The sequence below is a fragment of the Pagrus major genome, chromosome 4 (genome assembly GCF_040436345.1).
Source record: "Pagrus major chromosome 4, Pma_NU_1.0".
In the NCBI taxonomy this organism is placed as follows: Eukaryota; Metazoa; Chordata; class Actinopteri; order Spariformes; family Sparidae; genus Pagrus; species Pagrus major.
This window is the reverse complement of record NC_133218.1, coordinates 29,937,271-29,964,399: the sequence shown is the minus strand read 5'-3', so window position 1 is coordinate 29,964,399 and position 27,129 is coordinate 29,937,271. Positions and strand designations below refer to the sequence as shown.

At 42.1% G+C, this 27,129-nt stretch overlaps 1 protein-coding gene across 1 annotated transcript in view; it reads right to left on the bottom strand.

Moving 5' to 3' along the window:
* Positions 1–26,918, bottom strand: part of mdga1 (MAM domain containing glycosylphosphatidylinositol anchor 1) — a 179,956-nt gene extending 153,038 nt beyond the window's left edge. Inside the window, exon 1 of the mRNA XM_073464950.1 lies at positions 26,852–26,918. Coding sequence (XP_073321051.1) covers positions 26,852–26,918 — 67 coding nt within the window. The remainder of the gene's footprint in view (positions 1–26,851) is intronic.
* Between the last annotated feature and the right edge of the window lie 211 nt (positions 26,919–27,129).

Sequence of the window (27,129 nt, the reverse complement as noted above, 5' to 3'; positions counted from 1 at the left end):
CTCAAACGGAGCATTAAAAAGACAGTGTAAAAAGGGATGCTGCAGCAATGCATCATATGAGAAAAATAATTTCATTTTGAATTTTGAAAATTAAAGTATGTAAACCTATTCTACTAGGACCCCCAAATAAAAGTATGAACCTGGAAATTAGCATAATATGACTTCTTTAAATCTTTGAAGTTCAGAAGTTGATATAAAGAGCAATAATTTAGGATCTGTTGCAAACGTCCTGTCAAGCGTTAAAAATGGCAATTATACTTCACAAAGTTGTTGCCTATCTTGAACATGACAAATAGTATGATCTCCCTAACATGCATAAATACGCATACAGGAATTAAATCAGAAATAAAATGTCTTGGTAGAGGGGTTTCATGTAATCTGTTGTATTTAAGATGAAACATTTATATTTGCCATTCCCTGTGAGGAAAGTCTGCTCTCATGGAAAAAGGTTGAAGCAACACTGGCATTGTCCTTCCAGTGAATGAGTTTTCGCATTGTGTTTGCCCCTTAGGTAATATAGCCATGTGCATGCATACACGTGTGAGCGAGAGTGTCTATGTAAATGTCTTGAAGGAGCCTGCGAGTGTGTGTGTGTGTGTGTGTGTGTGTATGTAGGACGATGCCTCTGCTGGGCACGGCAACCCACAATTAATCAGCCCTGGCATCCTCCCCTCCCTGGGAAATGGATGTAAGCAAAAAGTTAAAAGACTTAATTCATAAATAAATCACACAGTAAATAATAGGTGTTTGTGTTGCCTGCGACAGTAGACAAGGCTGCATGTAAGCCAAGGGAGGGGGAAGATTTACTCTCAGCCGCTGCATGCTGGATGAGGCGAGCCCACTGAAGACAATAAATATGCATTACCAGGGGCTGGTAGTGAATACAACAGGTATGAAGAGCTAAGAATGAGGAAAGAATGGAGGAGACAGAGCAAAGGGGGGTGGGATGCTGTAAGAGAATGAGACATAAGGGAATAATGAAAGAGGACATCCGTGCAGATGCAGAGGGAGAGATGGCAGGAAGATAGCGGAGATGATGAGGTGTGGTGGAGATGGAGAGGATATAGTAAGACGGAAGGAGGGGAGCATTTTATTGTATGTTAGGTACAGCAAATTTTGAAACGGCAGCAGACAAAAGTACTCAAATGCTTCTGGTTTCAAAAACCGAAAGGAATTTTGCTTGAGTGCTGTGTTTGCGTACCTTTACCAAAAATTTGAGATTCAAGGACTGTGTTTCCTTCATTCTGGTGACACTAAATCCGTGGCATGAAGGAATATCTATCATGAAGTAATATGAGTAAAATCAACGTGGCAGATTGTACAGTCCCTTTCCTTCAAAACTTTACACAAGAAATAGGAATTCTTCTCTCCAGGACGTCTAGAATTTGTTTAAATATTCTCTCTGTTTTCCATTTCTCTGCTCATCTTTCACTCGGTGGGGAGGATGGGGTGCAGTAGCACAGCAGACTACATGCTGTACAGCACCAGAAACAGGTTATGATAAGTTTAAGGGGAAAAAGTGTGAATTAATCGGGAGATATATGGGAGAATTGTGACCTCAGGAGCAAACCAGGAGACTCTCCCGGGAAAATCAGGAGGGTTGGCAGGTATGATTCTAGGGCTGTGCAATATATACATTTCATATATCGATATCAGGATATAAGACTACTTTTCATCTTAGATTTTGGATATCGCTATATTATGATTGTGTTTTCCTGTTTTCAAAGGCTGCATTACAGTACATTGCCTAACCAAATTACTGATGATTATTTATGAAAATGTGTTAATATTACCAACAGTCATCCCTTAAATACTGTCACTATATCAATTTTGAGTTTTTTTTCTATAATGACATATATATTGTGCATTGTTATATTAAAATATCGCTCAGCTCTAAAAGATTCACACTATATCACTTTATCTTGGGCACACAGGACTTTTTTGTTTCAAGTGATTACTGTTTAAACATGAAAATGAGGTATGGTTAGTGGTTAGTGGTGAGACAGTGCAGCACGGTGCACAGGCCCCATCGTCACTGCTTTACTTTTTAAACACACTTACTTAGAACACATGCTTAACACGCCATGAAATGATTAAATATTCACATGCAAAGAGCGAGGGGGAGAGATAATCATATGCACACACAATATACCTACTCAAGCATATATTTTCGAGTTTGCCATGAATCTTCACAGGCACCGAGCCATAGCCCATAGAGTTATTACACCTCCACATCCCCTCACACACATTTTGGCTTCTCTGGGTCTCTCTCTCTCTCTCTCTCTTACTCGCTCGCTCTCATAATCAGTTCATTCCCCGGCTCGGTTTCTCTCCCAACTCATCTGGAAAACACAGCCATCACTGAGGTCATTGTCTCTCAATGAATGGTCATTACTTTGGGGATAAAATGCACTTCTGAGCACTGCTTGAAGCTACAGCGAGCATGTCCATTAGGACTGCCTTCCTTTCTGTAGCCATTTAAATTGGTCAAGAATCTAAGTACAAAGTGATGATGCATAACGCCTCAACAGCCAAAAACCCATCCATCAGCATTTAGTAATATGCTGCACCGTGCCATATTATAGATAATCATATCCTTTGGACACTCATTTGTATTCCATGCATCAACATGCATTCAAATGATATCTTGAATGAATTCTTAGATGCATTTTCAAGTCTTGTTTTGACACTTTTGACAAATGGCATCATCATCTTGAATCACAGATTTTACTTTCAATTTCCTGCTATGCGTTTGCGCATGTAAGCACCGGCTGAGTCAATGATCTGTCGAGCAGAAATCATCCAGCTCTCTATATTGACACAAGTGTCTTCTTCATTGGTGTCCTCACAAATGTTCTATACTGTACTGCGGCTGAGAAAATTGCATTTCAGGTTCAGTCCTTTTCCCACACGCTCAAACACACATGCATACGCGCATGCGCATGCGCATGTGTCTTCAAATATCCTCCCCGTCCCACTGCGGAGAGCTCGCCTTTTTCCCAATGACTTTCATTTTTATTAGTGCACTTGGCATCTGATTAAGTCCCTTTTGGAGTGTTAATTAGCTGAGCTGCTCTGCTCCGACTGTCTATACACTGAATAAGGTCAAGACAACAATGACAAAACCGTCAGGTTTCTTTGAGAGCGACTCGGAGGTTCACTGACTGTGACGATACAAGCCCCTTTTTTCATCAGACAAGTCAATTTCTTTTGATTCTAACACGAAGAGCAGCAGAGAAAAAGAGGCACAAAAGTAAATGAATTCAGACAGTGGTCTGACACAGCTATAACAAGACTATCTTCACCAGGACAACAACTGCTTTGGACATGTGTTCAAACTCTTTAAGGACTTCTTCATTTTTCTTCCTGATAAGCAACCTCCTACTATCTTGTGAATTCTCTCAGCAGCAAAGGCCAGTATCATCAGAGAGAAAACAACAGCGCATGCAAAAATGCTGCTCTCTCATTCATGGGAGTGGCACCTCCATGATGTGTGATCATTTTCCTATAACTGAACTGAACTGAACTGAACTGTAAAATCTTTACAATTGTAATATTATAAATCACTCTGCTTTGTTCAGGCATCTAATACCGCATATATCTCATGAAGATACTACTCAGAGTAGACGTCTGAGACTGCGGTTCATGTCCTGTCTCCTTTCAGCACTTGGTATCAGTTTCATTTACTGTAACCTAAACGTACTTACTGCTCTTCCCTCTACAGTCGGCTTGTCTGGGGAGTAAATTATCTGATCACCAAACAGCTTAAGTGTGCAAAAGCAGTTTGTGTAAAGCTGTCTTGGAGATGCATGGTTTTTAGGGGACAATGACAGTAGGTGAGATTGCCCTGAGTAAAGTTGTTTGCAGCGCAATTTAAATTGAGGTCATAGGTTTTTTGTTAATTGATGGAAAACACAAATGCTTTGTCTCGATGTTGTCCCTTCAGAATAAAAGAGGCATAGCTGCTTTGTAGACACGTTTTGCACAGATGTTCAACAACTCCACAAGGAGAAATGTGAGTGAAGGGTGCACAGATACCAGTTCCTCCCCTGACAGTCGCCTCGAAAGACTAAAAAGCAACACAGCTCTACAATAACCACTTTTTTTTCCGACTGGAAAAGCTCTCCTGTGTGTTAATTCAGTATTGGTTTCTTCACCTGCACAAACTGACTGCAACAGTTCCAGGTGTTTTCTAAATGCAAATCGCCATCGGAACAAGAGGGTGAAGGAAAATGATTCCACCAAAAAGAGAAAATTACAACATTCATCACGCACAAACTCAGATTGATTATATCCAACAGTATAAGCGAAACCAGGGGTTCAAAGTTTCTGTTTGTATGAGTCAACAATCTGTTCTCTTTTAGCCGTACCACCAACACTCACTGTAACAGCGGCCCGCGTTGCCATGGTAATTAACTTGTGAATATCAAAGTCACGGAGACAAGAGGCTTATGACTTTCACACAGAGAGATCAGTCAACTGACAAATGGATTAATTAAAGCTCGGGCTTACTTTTACCCTGAAAGCTGTGATTGTATTATTTCCCCTGATCACAGGCAAACAAAGGCTCCTCGCCAACAGTCCACAACTCTACATATAGTAGTATTCCCAAACAGCTTATATTATATCTGTGGGAACACAGTGTGTGTGCGTGCCCTTGTTCTATCTTTATGAGAGCCAATTTGAGTTTAAGGTCATCGGAGTAACATTTTTGCAAATCCGTGTGATTCTGGCCAGTCGCTTCTCTTGGGAATGTCGTGTTACAGGATTAGTTCAATATTTTGGGGAACATGCTTACCTATGCTATCTGAGCTGCAACTTTATGATTTTGGTTTACTCTCACCAATCTAACCGCTTTGTCCCCACCGTGGAGAGGGTCCATCTGGGGGCGCAGTCTGGCTCAACTCGGCGCGATTTAAAAAGGTAATGAAAAAGCAAACTGGACTGACATGGTTTGACTTACGCCGGCCAAAAGTGCGAGCGCACAAGTCCCACATGGCAACTCAAAAAGTGACCATTTGTCAGTCTTGTGTTCACATCTTGTTTCTGCTGCCCCCAACCTGTTATTCCAGGTTTAAGGTTGAATCCTGACGATAAATATATGGGATGTATGGAGGGTGCTGAAGGATGTGTACAAAAATAATGTGTACGAGTGTTTACTGTATGTGTGCTTGTGCTTGTGTGTATAATAGGTTCTGTTTTTTCTCCTTTAGGCTTTGCTGGGCGTATAAGCAGAGCATACCGATGAATAATGAGGCTATTACAACCACAGCAGACCACAGAGCAGCGCCTGCTCTCATCCAATACCCTTGGACCCTTACTCTATATTTTCTTTCTGTGCAACACTCCTGCTGGAGCATCACAGGTAATTCAATATTCACTTTATGGAATGAGTCCTGTGGAGAATAGGTTAACTTAGTGTGTGTGTGTGTGTGTGTGTGTGTGTGTGTGTGTGTGTGTGGACAGGTGTATGTGTGTGATAGGTAAAACTTAACACTTACACAAAAGCATTTGTAAGAGCAGTTGATCGACCTTCCTTTATTCTGAAAGAACTTTGCTTCAAATAAACTCATGGATAAATGCCATACAACGTAATGTGAGGATGTTCAGATCTATGGTGATCAGATAGAAATGTTCCTACATACATACACTAATGTCCTTCAGATTTGAAGACGTTAGGCATGGCATTTGGTTATTCATCATGATCACTGAAAGCCCCAGGATTACTGTACCATCCACTCCACACCTTTGTGATGACATATCGTCGTGTCGGGTGTAAATCACAACAGCAAGTCAGAAAACACAATTGCACCCGTAGCCCACCGTAGAAAGGAATGGAATTGAATACAATACAATAGAGTTGTTGCATACTTCATAACAGATGAACAGATAAAGCATCTTTTTGATCAACTCTTCAGGGTCGACTGTTTGAGCATACTGTTACAGAATTTGTGGGTTTTTCTCTGTTTGAATGAATCCTTAAAATGTGTGTTCGAGTATGAAGCATAGAAGTCAAAGTGTGTTGAAGTGGGTTTTAAAAAGAGAGAAACTTTACTCTTGTCGGATAAAAATGCTTACATTGTGAAGACAAGTTTTAAAAGTTATACAAATCCAACGATCGAGGTTTAGACTGTTTCACCTGATCCGATACAATCTTACAATACGATCCTTACAAGTTGGGATACTGAACAGTTTGGAGAGTGAAAGAAGACAAAAGACCATGACAGCAATCAATGATAGAATAATTTATGAATCGTTTGACAGATTTTAATCTTAACCAAAGAAAATGCATTCAAAGTGTGTCCAAGTCCTTGAAAACCTTCCCTGAAGTGCTTTGTTGTATTTAAGACAACCAGCAGAGGAAGACAGCACATCTCTCCCTGACCTTGTCACCTCCTGCAGCTTCTGATAATGGCTGCTCTGTGATCAGTTCCCCAGTGTAAAGACATCTATGAACCTCCCCAGTGGTCGGCTTTACATCTGTCCCAGTTCAGCTCTGAGCAGTGTGAGAAGACAGTGAAAAGAAAATCAAAAGACAATTTACTGTGACCGACAGTTGGACTTTCATAGGTAAGCTTTTCTTTGTCTCTTCAGCTGCAGCGGTTTTATCAGTGCTCATATTCTGTTCCTTATTTCCTCCTGGTGTTTAAAGCCACAGACCATGACCACAGCCACATAAATGAAGAATGGAAATATCATGCTCATTTTAGGATTTATCATTTTATTTTGGGTTACTACCAGAATAGGCTTACATGTCTTAGTGCTCAGAAAACACATTAGTTTCCTCATACTGTCCAGTGCTGCAGCACTGTGTTCCCCCTCTGTCCGAAATGCTCTGTTTAAGCGCCTGTCTCTTTAAGGCCCCCCATCCGAAATGTCCAGTCTCCTCTGATTGGTCAGCTCACACATGCCTGACCCAGCAACGCTAACAACAACAGAGCTAGGCATAAATTGCGCAAATGTGTGACATGGTGACGTAGTGTCATGTCACAAAGTCACAGAATTAAAGGCGGGACTACTGACGAGGCGTTTCAGGAGCAGTGTTTTCTGTGGGAGAGAGGAGCTTCTGTTGGTGAAGACTTTGACCTTTTTAACTTTCAAGATTTTTCACACGGACCTGTATAAAAGGCTATCTGCTAAACACTAAACGCACAAATAGGTCTCCTTTAAAATAACTGTTAAATAGCTTTTCATCCTTCCCTGTTGTGTCAGTTTTTAACGATATAAAATGTATGCAATATTCATCTGCGTTCCCTTCTTCACTCCTCAGGTCTACAGCTACTTGCTTTCTCAGCTGCAAGGTGACGTCTGTTCCCCTTTTACAACTAAGATCAAAGAAACAATCATATTGATAACTCAGCTTTTGTAATGACGGGTGACAGATAGGGAGAGGTGACTCACCCACTGAGAGCAGAGGGGGAAAATATGTGTTCACATTATTACTCAGAAGGCAAACACACAGTGTGAGGCTAAAGCAAATGGTGAGCATTTTCAATTTTTTAACATGGACATGATTCATTAATACAAAATCAGACATTAGCCAATGATGGACGGCGTCTGCACTTTCCTTATAACTCAGAGGGAGTGATTAGAAATGTAAAAGATAAGAACAGTAGAAGTAAGGTGAAAGAAAAGGAAAAGAGTGGCAAAGAGATGTAAAATAGTACAATAATCTGATAACATATCGATCTGTAAGAGATTTGCGATTAAAATCAGAATACTTGTTTAGCGACAGCACAAGGACGAACTTTTTATACTGCAAAGACCAAACTAAAGTGCCACATTTGATGAGCCTCTCAGCTAGATATGTGAGAAGATAATTAACTAATAACATGTTCAATATGGCCAATAAAACAGATTCATCGAATGCGCTGATTCTACCCTCGCCATGTTTTAAAATCACCCCTTTACCTTTATTAGCTTTAATAAAAGACTTCATTTAAAATCGCTTGTCAAGCTCAAGGACAACAGCTAAAACTTAAAGTTAACCCCGGACTCTCACAAACATCTGAAGATACTACATCTGCTCTAAAAAATCGAGCCAACGTACATTCATCAACACTCTGGCACCGAGCCGATACCGTGGTGAGGCAGATTTATATTGCATCAACAATTTTCAATTCAATTTGGCACTAATAAAAAACATATTTTCCTGGGCATGGATTCAAAGCCTTCACTGCCAAACAAAAAGCAGCAATTAGAGGAGTGGGTATCTTAAAGGAAGATGAAAGTGCATAAAATCCCCCGGTTACCAATTACAACATTCATATCTCTTACGGGTGAAGTATTCACAATGTGGTCCGGCTTTTCAATAACAACATAAAGCAGGCTGGAGTCAGATGTTTTTTTTTATTTTTCATTTTTTATGCAAACCTTGTAACGCACTGTCACCATCACTTCTTGTTGCTCTTCAGAAATTTCACTTAATTCATGTTCCAACATCTGTCCCAGCCTAGTTTTGATTATTTCTTAGAATGTATTTTCTTCTTTCTCTCTTTTTTCCCCCAAATCATGATTCATTTATGCTATTTTCTACATAGCACAGCTGCCATACAGGTGTGATTTGTGTAATATTCATGAGTGTCTGTTAGTGCCTGTGAATCTGTTGCGGCAGGGAGCTTTGAGCAGTATGTGCACGGCCTTTTTCTTTGTTTGCAGCCTGCTCGCACCGAAGTTCAAATGCAGCACCAAATTCTGTGGTAGAAGTTTTAATGTTTGTAAAATCAAACCTCTTCGGGCAGGATGAAAGCAAACGAAATGCTCACACTACCTAAATTGGCTGAAGGTACGTACAATGTTTCCCAAAGCCAAGTTTTAACAGCAAACTACACAGCAGGTCTCAATAGTACAAACTAATGCCAGAAATACTATATTCTGTATCCAGGCTTAGTTTATACCCTTCATACTTTACAATTTGTACATTGTAGTGAAGAGAAGCCCCATCGCTCTCATTTCCTGGTGAATGACAACTCCAACATAAAGTATGCGTCACCACTTGTTCCAGTGGATGGTGTTATTGAGAAATACCTGTACCTGCTGTAGAGCAGAATCGAGTAAAATAGGATGCTCAGCAGGACGTCTGTGTGAGTCACAGCTGGAATATTAAACCCAAAAGTCTGATTCGCCTCACCGTCATAGCAGCTTTGTCTGAGTCAAATGCTCGCCACAAAGGAGAAATGTGTGACATCAGGTTCCAATGTAATAACCTCATCTGTTTCAGTCTTATTATAATAATGTTAATGAATACTGAGACTACTGCGATATGATTTTATGCTGCCAATTCTCTATTTAGGCAATGTCATACATCATCAGGTCGAGGCTAACGCTGTAAATCCATGAGCTCCCTGCATACTGTCTCTCCACTCTTTGGTCCGCCCACTGAACATGTTGGTACCTTCCTGATGACATGGATGCGACAGAAAGGAGGAGAATACACTGGTCGTACACCAATTCCCCATTCTTAATGAAAAAATAAGGCATCTAGAAAGGTCTTAGTGGGTCAAATACTACTGGTCTCCATGATAATGTGAGAAAGACATTTAATGCAGTCAGTGTTCTCACATTGCTTTATGTGCACACTGGGGGGGACATGTTCCCCTCATCCTATTTATGCCCCCCTCACTTTTATTGTTCCTAGTTATTTTTGAGTTCATAAAGTTGATAGAAAAAGATTAAACTTTTTTTTTGATACACTCATCTGAGTCATCTTCAGTTTAATGGCAACAAGCTTAACAAGCAGGAATGAGTGATGCGCACAGACTGCCCTACGTGACTGGTGCACATTGTTAGCAGCGTTTGAAGCCTGCAGTGCATATCTGACACTGAGGGCAGAAGAAGTACTTCCACCACCTCTTCATGCTCTTTGGATTAAAGAAAAACATTTAATGTAGTTGGCTGGTTAAAATTCTCTGAAAAAGGTGCTTGAATAGAACGTCAGTCAAAAATAAGGCAGTAAAGCCCTTTGTAGTAAAGATGTACATCATTATCTATTATCAACATTATCTATTATCTTGATCAAGGACACCAGAAGTGACTTTAAGTTTACATTAAATGCATTAGCAGTTCAACAGAAGCTGACACAGCACACTTCCAGGAGAAAAATGGGACTGGAGGATACTGACTTTCTGACTTTCAACTGCAATCACACTAACATTGAGAGTCAAAGACAGTCAAAATGGACAAAGACATAAGGCAAACACATATACTGTCAAGTAAACAAGTGTACAATTGTCTTTGCACAATGGAGAAATAAACTAAAATGTCAAAAAAATGCCCTATCTCACAATTTTAAAGAAAGGGAGAAAAAATTCCTGGATACACTCCTTTATTTGGATCTGCACCAAAGGTTTATGTACTCTGGGCTGAGACCCATCCTCCATCCAAGTTTCGTTAATGTTCCGTTCAGTAGTTTTTGCGTAATCCCTCCGACAAACTAACAACCAACAAATAAACAGACATGGGTGTTACAGCTGTATGTGTTTGTGCTGTTTGTCCCTTCTCCCCTCCTGTCATCTCTAGCTCTGCCCTGATTGCTCAATAAGGCACACCTGGCCGGCCTTCATGCTTCGCTCTCAGCCAGGGATTTCGAACTGTTGTCTTGTCTTGGTGGTTTATGTTTCTTTATGTAAATGAATCCCATGGACTTGGCTATTTTTGAAGGTGTTGTTTTGGGGTTAATTTGGGTCAATGTAGAGTGTTGTTCGCCCCATAAGGCCGCCTAGGGCTGGGCGTAACAATGGGTGAAAGCATAACCTCGCTGGCAGAAGTAACAAAAAGGAACACAGGTGTATGTTAAAGTTCTGCACAAAAATCATAAGTGCTACATCCATCAAGTAAAAAAAATCATGGAAACATGAAAACACATCTCCATTTCAGCCAAAAGGCTCAACTGTAAGAATCAAAATGCCTCAGGGCTGCTAAAAGTCTTGCTCATGCTCAGGACAAAATGATCTCCAAAGGTCCCCCGCAGCTCAATAGCCCCTTAAAGAGCTAAAATAACCTGAGGTAGTCAAGGTAAGTGACCTTGTCAATCTGTAGAGGAGGGTAAAGTCTTTTATATTCTCCAGAACTTTAGTGATCCTGCAGTTCCATAGTTAGCTTGTGCACAATCTGGAGCAATAGCAGTACGCATGTTCTGTGTGCATATTGTCTTTTTGTTGCAGATGTGTGAAACTTTAAAGCTCTTTTAATTTTAGTTGTTTTTTTGTTTTGTGTTTTACATAAAGCAGACCACAACATGTAGTCAACATGTGTTATGGTGGGTTTTTTTATGTTTGTTTTATTTCATTTTATTACCGGTCCATGTACAGTAAGTGCAAAAGTACTTGACTTGAAATGTTAGAACACTGTGCACAGTGGCCACAGGCGAAAAAAGGCTGTCTGTTAATTAAACAACAAGAAGGTGTTGAAAGGCTTTTTAGTATCAGAATGAAACATTGTGTCTCAGAAAGGTCTTTCACACATGTACTGCAGCTCTGAACTCATGTAGTCATAAACCAAAGGAGCTGTGTCTAAGAATGCAAATAGCTGAATTAGGTGGACTTGATATTAAACAGATTTTACAACAACCAAAGTCCAGGTAAGTCTGATGGAGCCCATGTATGAACAGAGAAGGTCACTGTCCAGAGATCTCACAGTTTCTGCCATGTGTCTGGCGTGAAGCTGGAAGGAGGCAACACTATTTCATCGCAGTGTTTCTCACACATAGACTTCACTTCATAAACAACAGATGAGTCGATAGCTTTGTCCTTCATCTTCAATGTGCTGTGAACAAAACACTGTGGAGTACTTTCTTCATCAACCCCTGCCTCGTATGAGCTCTACCAAGACGCCGCCCCTCGCCTAAACCAAACACAGATATCCAGTGTGTGAGAACATGTCCTACACTGACAAGTTTACTGGTGTGTGCCACAGTATGAGAAGGCAACTCTGGACAATGTCCAAACTCATTTCTCAAGACGTCTTCTGGAGAGAGTGAAATGGTTTCAGCCAAGAGGACTTTTGAACGAGCTCAAGGAAGGCACTGATGATTAGAATATTGTCCTCTGGCATTGGAATTTTCTCAAAAGTGATCCATCTCTAAACGATATCAGCTCAGATCCTCATCCCCGACCATGTTCTTGCATCTCCATCATCCATCTGTAAACACTGCAGAGACATTATAAACAAAACTATATTTCTCTGATTTTTCACTCCCCTAACACCTCCTCCCTTCGTCCTTACAAATCTATCCTCTCCATTTCGCTTATCCACCCTCACGCCTCCCTCCCTTCCATCCTTCCTTCCTCTGCGGCCCATTTCTGCACAGAGGGAATGGCAGCAGCAGCTTCAATAATTCACTTCCCCTCAGAACAGGTTGTGTTTGCATTGCAGGGCGCTGCAGGCGAGAATAGAGAGGGCGAGGAAAAAAGATTAAAAACAAGGAAGAATGAAGAATGAAGTCGAAATGGATGAAGACTTTGAATAGAAAGATAGAACGGAAGTAAAAGGGGGAAAAAATGCAGCGGAGGAGAAAGCCTGTAGTGAGTAATCATGATGTGTAAAACCAAAAAAGAGAAAGAATAAACAGAGGGAAATTGTTTCAGGGCCACAAGTCAGCTCTTTCGAGTCTCTTGTGTGCGTGTCCTAAAAAGTGAGGACGGGTAGGATAATGAAAGAGAGAGGAGGAATGTTGCTATCAGAGAACATATTGAGAAAGGATCCGCATGCAGAAAGGAAAAAAGATGAGGATGGTTAGAGTCTGATAAGTGTAAAGCAGCAGCAAGTCAGCACCTATATCACTGAAACATTTTCCCTCTGCTACCTGTGAATCGCAGAGACCTCCAACTCTGACAGCTATTTCAGATCCTCTGTGGTGTGTTCGATGTTTGAAACAGGTTATTTGAACATTTAATCCTTTTTAGTTTGGCTCGTTCGGGCAGACGAGACCAACGTTATTCAACATCTGATGGGACTGATTAACCACACTTGACGACAGGCTACGGTCTGGTTCAGGAGACATGAAAAACTACTTCAGAAATACAACTACTCGCTCAAAACAGCCACTGTGTTGTGTTTTGCTGTTGTTCCATAAGGTTTTATTGGTATAAGGTTGGCATGTATTAAACCTGGCCTGTACTGCATGGTTGTTCATGCTTGAAAAACATTACTTAATGATAAATGCTTAGACTAATTGGGGGTAATTGGAACTGAAATAATTAACATGATTAATTAAATCATTTCGGTCTCTTTTTTTTTTTTATCAGAGAAGGACAAAAATGTACTCGGCAAATGTGATCACTTGCTGGTTTTCTTACTTTTCTATCATATTAAACTCAGGGGCTCAGTAAGCAGCGCTTACTTTTGGAAACCTATGAAGAATTTAATCATGTAATCACAAATACAGGAATACAGCTGCCATAAATTCTAGAAAGGCTGAGTGACTGAAGTAGGAACTCAGCGGGGATGTGGGTTTGACCAACCTGTCGTTCTTTGCGAAGTATGGAGAAAATAACAAGTCTACAAAAACAAGTTTTAAAATGTTATTCAGAATAGTAAGTTTGCCTACTGGCTTTAAAAGCATGTATAGTTATATTTGTCCATTAATAGCATTTGAAGAATACATTACTCTGTTACTGGGTTTGTTTTATGGAACCGAATCAACTGGAAAAAGAGTCAGACTAGCACTGAATGGTTTAGGGCCAAAAATACATTTCTGATCTGCTGCTACGTTATGAACCATCCAGACCTCTGAGGTCGTCAGGTACAGGTCTGCTTTCAGTCCCTAGAGTCAAAACTAAACATGGAGAAACAGCATTCAGTTATTTTTGGACCTTTCTGTTTGCCACTACCTTTAACTGAAGCAATTTTAAGGCTTTGAACTGCACTGTGACTTTTATTTTTTTAGCCTTGTCTCTTTTAAACCTATTCTATCTAGTCAATTTTCCTATCTTCTAACTTGTTTTACTGTTTTGTTTCTTGACGTCTTCCTAATTGTTTTTAAAGTCTTTTAAATGTTTTAAATGTCTACAATAAATGTCTGCATCTACTACAAGCACAGTCACCTTTTGACAACAATCATTTACATACCATAATCTGCTTTCTCAGGTTGGACAGCAAACAGCTTTCTTAATTTCAAAAATCACAAACATGGACTTCAGATATGGTCATAGATGCTCTGGTGGCGATGAGTCATCATCTTACCTGACATAACCATTGTGGTGCGAAGTCATATACTCTACATATATACATATGACCGCTTATGACCAAAAGTGTTGTTGTGAAATCACTATGACCCCAAGGTCTGTTTCCTGCCACTATTGGGGTAAAGGTGCAGGATCTACATCAGAGGTGTTGTAAGAAATATGATTGGATAAAACCAGAGGACATACAGTGACATCAGATGCAGACAAGTGAATTCCACTGGTGGGGAAAAAAAGGGAAGTGGGTGTGTGTGAGAAATGGAAAACTGTGAGTTTTAAGTGTATAAAGTATTGTATTCATCATTATTGCTCAGTTGTGTTCTGCAGAACTCAGGTCTTTTTTTCGATAAAGACCTTGAAGCTGGGACCTCTGCTCCAGCTCATCTGTTTCTACTACGCCATCATTACCACTGCCAAGTTCAAAATGAACTGTTAAAAAATGCAGTCAGGACTAAATCGTGACTGCCAGCCGTACGAGTAGTTCACTATGATTGTTTTTTTCTCCCGTGATAAACACAGCATATGGCATTTAGAAAAGAAATGAAAATTGATCCACTGACTTCAAAGCTACGCTTCAAAGTAACAGGAACATTCAGAAATGTAGTGGAGTCAGAAGTACAATATTTGTCTTTCTGATGAAGTAAAAGTCATAAGTTTCCAAAATAATTTAATATTCAAGTTAACTTCAGTAACTCAAAAAATGAACGTTAGTACAGTAATCAAGTAAATGCATCTCATTACTGTCTACCCCTGTTTAAAGTGAATATCTTTGGGTTTCGGGATTTGGGCTGTTGGCGGAGGGCATCACCTCTGACTATGGGAAATTGTGATGGGCATTTAAAAAAAAACAAATATTAAAAAAGATTTGTTTCACTGTCAACTTTCAAAGACGGAAACGAGCTCCTTGTGTGTCTGTGTGATTCTGTTTGAAGTTCTCTCGTTGCACCCGAACAGCGTGATTCACAAAGGAACCAAGTGTGGAAATGCCCTGAAGCAAACTTTTCAAACGTGGTTTGGGCTAAAGCAAATAAAGTTTAGCTCCCACCTTCTCTCACTTTCTCCTTTCCCTCTGTTTCTTTCTCATTTTCGGAGCCCCATGTCGGTCTCGCTCTCTGTCTCTAGGGAAGCCTTTCTTCTTTTAGCTGCTCTGTATCTGGCCCTGCCCTTTTCAATGTCACTCTCGCTGTGTCTCTCTCCGTTTTTTAATACGAGCCTTTCACTCTGCCATGTGTCCTTTTTCTTTTTGCTTTCGTGAGTCAGACCCAAGTCACTTCACTGAATGTCTCATTTCAATTAGAATTCACGAGCTTCACTGATGTCTTAATACCTGAGGTGGAAAGGCCGTGTTGTTCTGATAAACAAATAAGGTGATGAATTTCAGAGATGCATGGTTATTATGTTGATTCAATTTCACATAAATAAAATGTATGTAAGTGTTTTCTTTCTAGATCACTTCAAATCCTCAGATGCTTCTTAAAATATGTGCATCACAGCTGCTCAGAAAAACCTACTGTTGCCTCTGTCTGCGTCACAGCCATGAGATCAGCCGACGAATCAGAATATTGCTGAGTGTGTCTCGGGCTTCTTTCGCTGAAAGTGTGAAATTCACCTGATACATTACCTTGCTTAACAGCACCTCCTCCTCAGATGAAGGATGTCTGGAGAAATGATTTCTTATGTGGGATAACGTGTCCTGGCTGAGCCACAGGCATCACAGTGATTGAGTTAGAAATAATATTCTCACACATGCACCTGGAGATAGCTGCTCTCATTTGTTTTTTTTGTTCCCCGTCCTCGCTGAACAAGTTTCCACACGCTTTCTGCAGTGAGAGCTGCTTTTTTACATTTTCACAAATTAAGAATTTGATTGTCTCCATTTCTCAAGATTTTGATTAAATCAAAGACTGCTACATCTCTTCTTCATCGCAATTTATTGGATTGATAATGTTCTCGTCCTGATGTACTTCCATGTCTGAGTGACTTCCATCAACTACAGCAGTGATGCCAACCCAGGGGGTACAAGTGAAACAATTGTGGAGAAGCTGTATTAAATTGCACAAACAGTAATTGTGGTATGGTAAAGTAAAAATGCAACTCCACCTCCAACAGTCAGAGATCTGGGTGTGCTATGCGAGTAGCAGCTAATGTCGCCTTGAGCTGCTGGCATCAAGCAAAGATGAGGACCTGGCTAACTAATAATTAACCAAGTGACTCTTATGACATCACATGAGTTCATTTATCGATTATTATTCATCTCACTGAAGTCTTTAAACAATGTGTTTCCCATCTGCAGTAAAAGGCTACTGTGCAGTAGATATAAACACTTTGATGTGCAAAGTCAGTAGAGTTCCATGCGCACAAAAAACTAGCAAGCGAGCAGAGAAGATGAAATATATTATGAAAAGTAACAGATGAATGGTTGAAAATCCAGCTTTTTCCAAAATCCACTGACGTGAACTCATTTGGAACACGACAGGTGGTGTGGATGAAGGGGTATTTTGAACTTATTTGGTCGGGCTGTGGGGGTACACCAGTCAAAAAAAAGGTGCCATCCACACTCAGCTAGGCTCTATGTGAACTGGGCAGCATGGTTTGCATAAAAATGCAGTAAATTTACTCTCATTATTCTGTCACTGTCCAGAGTTAAAACTTCACTTCTTCAAAACAAATTGTTACATTTCACTCTGTTTTATTTTGCCCACTTTCACAAATCAAGCCACCTTTTTCTTCATCATGCACCTTTCCCTCTGCCCTCATTTCCTGAGGTTCCTGCTGGCCCAGGCTTCCTCCCCAGTGTCAGCCCTCCACCCTGCTTCCCAAAGCCTGTCTGCAGCTTTCAATGACAGTATGCGCTATGTCCTATATGCAGTAAGTGGAGAGGTGGGTGGATGCTTGCCACCGAAACGGCGGATGATAGCGAGAAGATGACAGGGCTTTGGAGGAGAGCGGGTGTTAGGTGTGAAGAAAGGATATAGTGAGGAGAGGGGAGGGCATGGGAGTATTTGTGGAAAGGGTTGGATGAAGGCAGAGAATTACGATGGAATGAGGATGTAAAGTAGAGAATGGGTACATTTGCGCCCCATTTTGGCATGTTAAGGGTAGCTATATGGACGGCTGGGAAGGCAAAGAGGATCAGAGAGAGAAGAAGGGGAAGAGAGGAAGATGACAGGAACATCTTTCTTGACAGGTACAACTTTAGTAGATGGGTAGAGACAGAATGAGGGAGGACGAGGAGGAGGAGAGGGATCAGGATGTGTAGCTCGTGGCAGGTAAATTGCTACACTGACAACATGGGGACTTTTTAACATATCCGCCAGATTATACCCCCCCTCTCCTCTGAGCCAGCTGAGATGCATGGAGAAAGACGGGAAAGTGTGAGAGCAGCAAGCTAAACATTTCAAACATTTTAAGTGCCAGACTTTTTTTTTTTTCCTCTAACCATCATGAGCAGCGAAGGAGGCGAAGGGGGGAGGGGGCTGCTGCTGAGGGCGAGCAAGTTTGAGAGAGTGAGTGTGAACAAGAGCTGGAGAGGGAGAGGGTGAGATCTCCTAGCAGCACGCATCGCTGAATTATTGAGGCCAGACGTGTGTAGGAAGAGAAGATAGATTTCCAGCGTTGATCCCTTCCTGCTGTCAGAAAGTTTAGTCGGACACGAGCAACTCCAGCAGTTGTGGCTGTTTTGTTGTTGTTCTGGGGGTTTTCAGCGCACCGCAGGGTGAGGAAGAGCATATGTGGGAGGATCAGCCTCATAAAGTGTGGTTTTACCTGTGTGTTTGTGCTTCCTGCCACCCTTTAAGCCAGAGTGTATCTGTATAATAAGGTTTTCCTTGGCAGTCTGTGTGCAGGTTTCCTATGAAGTGACAGATATATCAATATACGTCTGTGCTGAAAGTGCAACAGGCAGCGAGAACGGCTGCCAGTATGCATAGCACTTTGCACACAGTGAAACCCCGCCATTTGCTCAGTGTGAGGCGACGATATCACAAATATCTCACAGCTCCCTGAGGAGATTTACACCCACTGTAAAGACTGGCACAGTGTGCCGACGCTAAAAGATAAGGATCTTCAAAAAGATAACCATTTACCTCTTAGTCTGAACAACTTTCATGAAGATAAGGTTTGGAAAAAGATGCAAGATTGATGAAAAATTGGTCTCCCTTCACTCAGTAATGTGTTTTGTTTATTGTGACTTTACTTGGATGTGTGACCTTCACTGTGCAGAGTGATTTATGTGCAGTTTGAGACTGTTTTCAAATACATCAGCTGGAGGGAGAATGTGCTCTCCTTAAATCGAAATTCAACGCCTGCACATATATGCATGAATTTGTGACATCCCAACGAGATGGGAAGCCAATCACGGTTCAATTTGCGACTTAAAAGTCTGATGTGGAAACTTGAAGCCTCCAGTCCAAATACGTTGGGGATGGATTTTGGATTTTTTCAATATGTCTGAAGGATCCATGTATGAGAACTTTAAAAAAGGTAACTTTGTTGCTCAAAAAACATCCTACACCTGTTATTATTCACTGAGTATTTGTCTAAAAGGGGCTTCTGCGTTGTACTGTAAGCAGGTAGGTAGTTTATGTTGGTGGACTCAATTTCTCAGCTAACGTTAGGTACTATTGTTCTTTGTTAGAGGCAGAAAGTGTATAAAGTCATGGAAATCCTACCCGTTGCAACAGGGAAGGTCTCTTTGTACATATCATGTTACAATCTTCTCACATATGACCAATAAAAAAGTGATTAATACATGTAAATTGCAGCAAATTGTGACATAGTGCTCCTTTAAAACATGCGTGGAGCTGATTTTTGAAGTTTAGAGAGTTCCTGCGAAACCCCCCCAGTGGTAGCCATAAAAAAACAGCCTGTAGCAGAGAGAAATAAACAGTGGCGATTCTAGAGTCTCTTGGCTCCCAAGGAAAACATTTCAGGGGGCCCCTACAACCAGCGTTCACCACCATTATGCATGAAATAATCTAACACCAACAAAAAAATGGCCAATGGGGGCCCCTTTTCCCAAATGTCTTTGAGGGCCCCAGACATTTGCCTGGTTTTCCTCTCCCTGCGGCGCACCTCTGGCAATAAACACTGAAAGCGGCACGTAAACTTCACCTATTCTCACTGGAGTTGCATTAGCACGTTTCTCATTTTTCCACAAAGAAAAACTCCATGAGAATAATTTGAAAGATGCTCTGATCACATGAAAAATCTAACAAAAGTTTGAATCCTAAAAACCAGACATTCAAAAAGAACTTTCTGAAAAAGGACGTGCCCAAAGAGTGAATTGAGTGCTGAAGACAAAGGACAGGAGGGCGAACGAGACGGCAGTGAAGAAGAAAGAGAGTGACAGTGTGAGAGAAGTGCAGGAGGAGGCAGACGGTCTCTGATGTAAGCCATGTTCTCGACGCTTTTCACAACCGTCCTGTCGCCTTCATGAATAAGTTAGACGCCAAATGTTCCCTCCCTCTCATGTCCGTGCATGCAACACACACATCGCTCACAGAAACATGCGCGCACACACACACACACACACACACACACACACACGAGGGCCCTCGTTCCATCACGCTTAAGACGCTGGGATCAGAAAAAACACAAAAAACAAACAGATGCAGAAACATAAAAACACCTACACTCCAACAGCTTTTAGTTTAGCCTCTACTACAGTATATTCAAACATTAAATTGCCCTGCATTCCCAAAATTGTGCACACACACGCACACACTTTTGTGTGTATTCCCTTCTGTGGCTGAGCCAGTGAGAGGCTCTTGATAATGTCTGACAGAGTGACAGCAGCACAGAGGAGAAAAGTGAAACCTCCCTGACAGTTTTTCCTGCTCACAGGGCACCCACGTCTTCCTGTTACACTGCCGACCACTCTCATCCAAAGAGGTCTGTGGTTTATTATTATATGTGTGTGTGTGTGTGTGTGTGTGTGTGTGACACTGACTAACATCCCGGTGCAGAGAGATGAGAGTGGGTGAGAGTGAGGTAATGATCTATGAGTTCAGCAAAAGGTAAATCCAGTGAGAGATGTTTGCGCACGTGCATGTGAATCTTGCGCGTGGGCTCTCGTGTGTGTGTGTGTGTGCGTGGATGTGATCTGCATGAACAAGAACATCATCATCATCATCATCATCGGAGAGAGTGAAACACAAAGACACGAGAGAAGAAGTGAAAGTGAACAGACAGAACGGGGGGTTTGCACGATGATCCGTGAGCAAACAATTTCGATAAGATTCTGTCAGAACTTCGGTATAGACACACGCTGCTGGAGCCTGCAGTGATCCTAATCGTCTCGAACTCCTTTGATTTATTCAAGTCTGACTTGAAATACAGAAACATTCTGAGGAATATAGCTCATAAAATGAATTAAAATCAGTCAGTGTGGACTGGTAGATATGCTTTAAAGACGACCAAGTGTAAACCCGCCGTGACGTCAACCATCGGTCTGTGGACTGCCGTTTTAAAGCCCCCAGTTTGGCATTATAGTCATCGCCATCTTGGTTCTTTGGAGGCATAAGCGACCATATTTGGACGAGGGGGGTTGAGCTGGGGAGGATATCCGGTTTGGATTTGACACACTGTGGTAGCAACTTGTTAATCACAAGGAAGGCTTACCCCAAAGCATGCCCTGCTTTATTAGCTACTTTACTCTCAGTGGGACCATAGTGATGAAATGAACATCATGGTGTGTTGAAGAAGACTTGAAACTATAGTTTGAGACCATAAACTCATTAAAAAACTGTTCACAGAGGTCATAAATCAAGTGAGAAGTAGGGTCATTTTCTCATAAGCTCACATACAATTGGACTTCTTTTTGAAACCAGTGTAGTTGTGCCCCCTGCTGGCCATTAGAAAGAATGCAGGTTTAAGTGACTTCCACACTGGCCTCACTTTTCAGACCACAAAGCTTCGTCCGATGGGTTTTTCTGCACAGTTTTCTTAAAATGTACAACTTTAAGCAACATTAAGTAACTTTTTTACCTTTTTTTTAACCTTTTTAAAATAAGTAATGACGTATGACGTAATTTTTGTTTGTAGTTAGCACCTTCATTACATCTGACAAATTGTTACAGTTGGGGCAAATCGCAGAAAATGCCAATTTCTACATAATATTGCTTTGATGGGATAGTTCAACATGTTATAAATGACACTTCTTTCACAAGTTACAGGAGAGGGTTTTATTTATGCTACAGTACAGACATGAGAGTGGCATCAATCATCTCATTTAATTCTGCAGGCGAATAGGCATGTATCCCAAAATGTCGAACTGTTCCTTTAAATTACAACTAATACTGAAGCCTTCTGCCTTGTGTCCCCCAAGTCTTTTCTCATCTCAGCCTCTTCTGCCTTTCAGCAAACAAGTAAAATAAAATGTTTTTTGGAAAAACAATACATCCTCTGTATCACGTCTGGTGGGAGGAGCCACCCACTGCCCATTGCATGACTGGTAAAACAAACATAAGAGGCAGGCGGACAACTTACACTGCGGTGTAAACACACACAGTATGTTCTCATACATTACCCCAACGCTTGTCAGACTTTGCTTTCTAAGGAGATATATTACTATCTCACCTCACTCGGGCCCCCAGAGTGCCAGACTGCCCACCTCTACCTGCTGCCTGGTGCCCACCCCGGGCTCAGAGTGTAACTGGTGGGAGGCACGGTGATAAATCAGACCTCCCAAGACGTTGTCTTAGCGCTCTGATCCTTTAGCCCCAGGTAGCAAGGCTAGTGTAAACCACAGTCAACATATCACTTTGGCCATAGGCCTATGGCTTTGCTGCTGACCTGTGGGTTAATAGAAATGTTGCCAGGCTTTAATATCCAGTCAGCCATAGAGAAAAATAGGAAGCTGGCAAAGGAGAGGAGAGGAGAGGAGAGGAGAGAGAGAGAGAGAGAGAGAGAGAGAGAGAGAGAGAGAGAGAGAGAGAGAGAGAGAGAGATTGATCAAGGGCAAAAAAAGTGGCAAAGAATGAGCTGACTTTGCATCAAAACAAGGAGGTTGCATACTGCATTGTGGATGTGAATGTTCCAGAGGGCTGACCCTTCTAATATAAAGGCGTCAGGGGCTACGCTGCCACACAATGGACCTAGTTAGCGTGAGAAAAAAAATGGGAGCAGGAAGAGATAATTAAAGCACCATGTGCGCTAAAATTTTTAGCAGAAGGGATGAGATCAGAGAGACTGACAGCGACACAAAAAGAGGGAGGAACGGGAGACAAAGACGAGGGAGCAGGCAGACGACACCACTCGCATGTAATAGGTAAAGTGGTTCATGTCGAAATTTTTAATTTTTAATTGTGGTTTACAATGGAAAAATCTGATATACATTACAGACAATAAAGGCACTTGTCGTCACACATCAGCTCTCCTGCCGTGCCAACATATTATCTCCTATCTGTTGCTGTGCAAAGAATAGCTCATTTAATCATCTGGCACTCGGCACCACAATCAAGCTTCCAAAGCAGACAAAACCACTGAATTTTTCTGTCCACATATTGACCTGATTCTCATGTTTACTCTTAATTCTATCTATCTATCTATCTATCTATCTATCTATCTATCTATCTATCTATCCATCCATCTATCCATCTATCCATCTATCGTGGACAGTCAGAAAAAGATTTTTAGCTCCACTAATTAAATTCCAAGGACTTTAATTAAACGTAATATAGAGGGAAAGGTCGTTCAATAATTGCTGACATTACCGATCACATTTGTGTGGAAGGTGCACTCCGTAATGCAAGAAGAGACAGTGTGCATGTATGTGTGTGTGTGTGTGTGTGTGTGTGTGTGCAGAAAAAAGCAAAGAGGTAAAGAGTAGGAGGAGGCTAGTAGGTGTCAGATTGTGGGAGGTAAAAGATTTTCGTCATCTCTACCAGCCTGATGCCTCAGTCTCTTTCTATCACCGTCTCCCGTCCCCCTCCCCCGTCGCCTCAGAGCCAACGATAAATTATGGATGCTTATTAGAAAAGGGCAATATTCAGCATCCAAAATAAACTCCGCAGCGAGAGACGTAAAAGAGAGACACAAACAAAAAGTGCTGAAGTGGGGAGAGGAAGAGTTAAAGTCACAGGGGAGCCAGTGGCAGGGGCCAGTTAAACCTGGAATGATCTCTTTCTAGGTCACCGACGCTCAACCCGCTAATGTACTCACCGCAGCACCGCATTAAGGAGATGCTCAAATTTTAGGTGCTTGTCGACACACACACATACGCAGACTGCAAATAAAAAACAAGCAAAGTACTCCAAAGTCGTTCATTCTTCCTTGGGCAACATCTTCAAAGTGATGTTAAATTTGTGCGCAATGTAGGCATATTAAACTTTTTCACTTTCTGCATCTCTTGTAGTGCTTTGTTCCATGGCCAGTGGCGAGGCCTCGGCGCTCCTGCTGCTGCTGCGAGCGCCTCACTCAAACCACCTCAAATGATGTTGAGCAAAATCATTGATTTAAGTTCATTAAATTTCCTGTTAACAAGCACATAATGACGCATCGCGTTGCCGACTAATGCAGCTTGGATTCCATCTACAGCACCAGCTAATGGTTTCGTGTGACTTTGTCGAGCAATCAATAATTTGGTGTCCCTGTGAACTCTGTTGCCTCGCAGAGTGTGATGTGACGCAGCACCAGAAAGACGGAGAGACACTTCCTCTGGTACACTTTGTCTGGATTGGTGTCGGAGTCCTTCAGGCGAGGACTCAAATCCTGCGAGACCGTCTTGAAATATTCTGAACTTCCCCTAATCCTTAAGTATGTTAAGAGTTGGCGCGTGTGAGTGACGCATCATGCTTGTAATGCCTGGGATTACAGTACATCCAGATTAAATGAAACTTGAAAATCACTGTATGTGTACGTCAGAATGCTCGTGACTAATGTGATGAGATGCATATAAAAAGCTTATCCCAAAAAAAAAAAAAAAAAACAGTGGTGAAGAGGAGAGGAGAGGAGAGGAGGGATTTTAAACCGGCATAACAAAGCTTAATGTGAAACAACATATAGTGTGCGGCTCTTCCTTCCTCCTTTGAAATACAGCATCCCATTTCCTCTGCATACTAGTTCGTCCAGTCGTTGCTTGATGGACAGGTGTTACGAGCTTTTTGACAGCCTATCAAAACCCACAGAAGTACAATCAATACTACGCTGCCGCGAGGGAAGCGGTGACTGATCCACAAGTCCCTGCTGAGCCAGCAAACTGTTGCAGTGGGAAGAAAAGTGTGCCTGACTTACAAACACGTCCCACTCACACAAGCACGCGCGCACGCACCTAACCGAGACTCACAGGTTTGCGGGCTCGCACACACACTTCACACCCATGCATGAACTCACACTCGCACACACTCAAAACACCTGCACGCACAGACTCACAGGCGTGAGCTGACAAAAAAAAAACACGCACGTATCCAAACGCACCCCAGAGAAGGCTACAGTAAATGAACCTCGCAGCCGTCCAAAGCGCTGACATCAATCAGGCACGCTTACACTGCTCGGCTCCCGACGGACGGTGAGTCGCATCTGTCTGCTAGAGCAAGTGCTAAACAATTCCAAAGTGAAGGAAACCATTTTATGCATATCTGCGTGCCAGACTCGTTGGCTCCCTTCCCGATCTTTCCTACTCCGGATGTTTACTGCGACTGTGCGGATTGCGAAACGATTTGTTCTTATTGAATGACTCCTTTTAGTGCTGATGATTCACCTACATGAAACAGTTGTTGCGCAGGTACGCACAGCTGAGCACCAACAACACACGAGCCACATGGGAAACTTGGAGGCCTGTGAAAGCTGTCCAGTACGATTCCCAGACAGCTTTTGGGAGTTTTTCCTCCCTGATAAGACAAGTAAGGAAACAAACATAGACGTGACGGCAGCCTCGTACGCTCGCCCGGACCGCACACCTCTCTGCTCCGACCCAGCGCATATTTGTGACAGAGCCCATGAGGCGCGGATGCACACATTTTTCATGACAATCAGTGTATCGCCCTGTGGAGAGGCCAAAACTGTTTCATGCAGTTATTATGGAAAAAAAATAATAAATGAGGACAAGATTGCACAAGGGCAAACCAGAGATGTGAGCCTTCTGCAGGACAGCGTACAGTAACTAGATCAGAGGAGTCACTCCATGAGGAGACAGCTGATTTAAAAAATGAACACACGCTCCTGGAAAGATGACTGCTGGCACTGAGAGGAAGTTCTGGAATGTACATACTGTTACGTTTCCAAAATACCTAACATATGTCAACTTTTTTTTTATCAGGACATAACAGCGATTTCAAAATAGATCCATAGTAAATCCTGGCTTTATCAGATTGGGTGAGGAGGCCTGCACCTGCCGGTTTAAAAAAAATGATCCCAGATAAGTATGTGACACTGTAAAACTCCGGTACAATCTTTTTTATTGTAAAGCCATGCTTGAAATTTCATATAAAAACAGATAATGGGGGGGAACACTTCTTAAGATCTCATCCAGCTCTGTCAGAGTACACAGACACAGCTCTGTGTCAGCTGTGAGTCATAAGAAACAGAAATGCTGTAGCCTAGTAGGGCTTCAACGTAAAGCTTCAAAATGGCATCAACTTGTGGTCAAGACAAAATAAACACATAACGAATCAAAGGCTTCAGAATGAAATTTACACCGATACTGACGCCTGTGTATGAAGTGTTGGTGATTAGTTAGCCAGGACTACATCGGCCTACATGCTTCAGCACATGACAGATTGCCGGCGTGTGTCAGTGTGATGGCAGGTTGTGGGATCGCTTATGACAACAGCACTCTATGCTACTATGACTAAACAGGGCCTTGTTTTCAATGGCTGCCACATGCCTTCAAACATCAAAGTCAAAGTATCAAAGCTGACAGATCAGTTTGTGCGTTCGCCTCGCCCGAAGGGACAGGACGGATGCGTATCTGGACAGGTGCCTGTAGCTGAAGAAACCGAGCCTCTGTAGTGCAGCGAGAGCGTCTCCAGCAGAGGGACAAAGTCTCCCGCTTTATCCTCAAAAGCACAGTGTGACTGTCCTGTTTAACCTGACAAAGACGGAGCCTCGACTCAGGGAGCTCCGCCAGCTTTATCCTGCTCTTGAAACCTGTTGTCTGTGCGTGACTGTGTGAGTGCAGTAGTGTCCAAACCGTAACCCCAATTCAGTAATAACCATAAACCTTTAAACAATAACTCAAAGTCTGATCATACTTTGTGTAATAAAGCACTAATCTGTAGGCATATAATGTGAATTCTGGCCGTAAAGATTAATATCAGCCTTAAAATGGAATTAGATTGGATTTACAGCAGGTGGGTTTCCTCTCCACCACAGTGCTGGATGTTTTCCCAGCCGCCTCCTGTGACTTCTAAGAAGTAATATCTCCCTCTCAAGTTAATTTGCTGTCGATCTCCCCCCCAAGCTATTCTCGCAGTAGTTTAAACGCCAGTTATTATACTGCCTTCCTATTAAGCGCGTGGTGCTGAAACGCGGACAATATGTGGCACGGAGAAACCCTTAATTAAGGCTATGGGCTAATAATTGAACAAATTAACATCCATGCTGCTTCTGCTGCTGCTGCTGCTGGTGGTGGTGGTGGTGGTGGTGGTGCAGAGGAGCTCAGTCAGCCTGCACTAACAAAGCATGCCATTGATGTAATAATAGGGATGCATTTGTAGATATCACGCTCTTACCGTAAACTCCTTGGCCCCAGGCGAGAGGGCAGACGCTAGAAAATAACAAAATCCAGAAAAGCTCCATGTTCAGCTCAGTTCCCTCATAACCTGAGAAAGATGGAGACAGAGGAGAGAGAGAGAGAGAGAGAGAGAGAGAGAGACAGGTGACAAACAGGAGGCGGCAGCAGGAGTGATTGTTATCTAAAAGCAAGAACAGGTACGGGCAATTGTTTTTTTACTCTTCTCATGTTCAACTACGTCCCCTGCAACCCCTTAAGCCGTGAAAATAACATTAC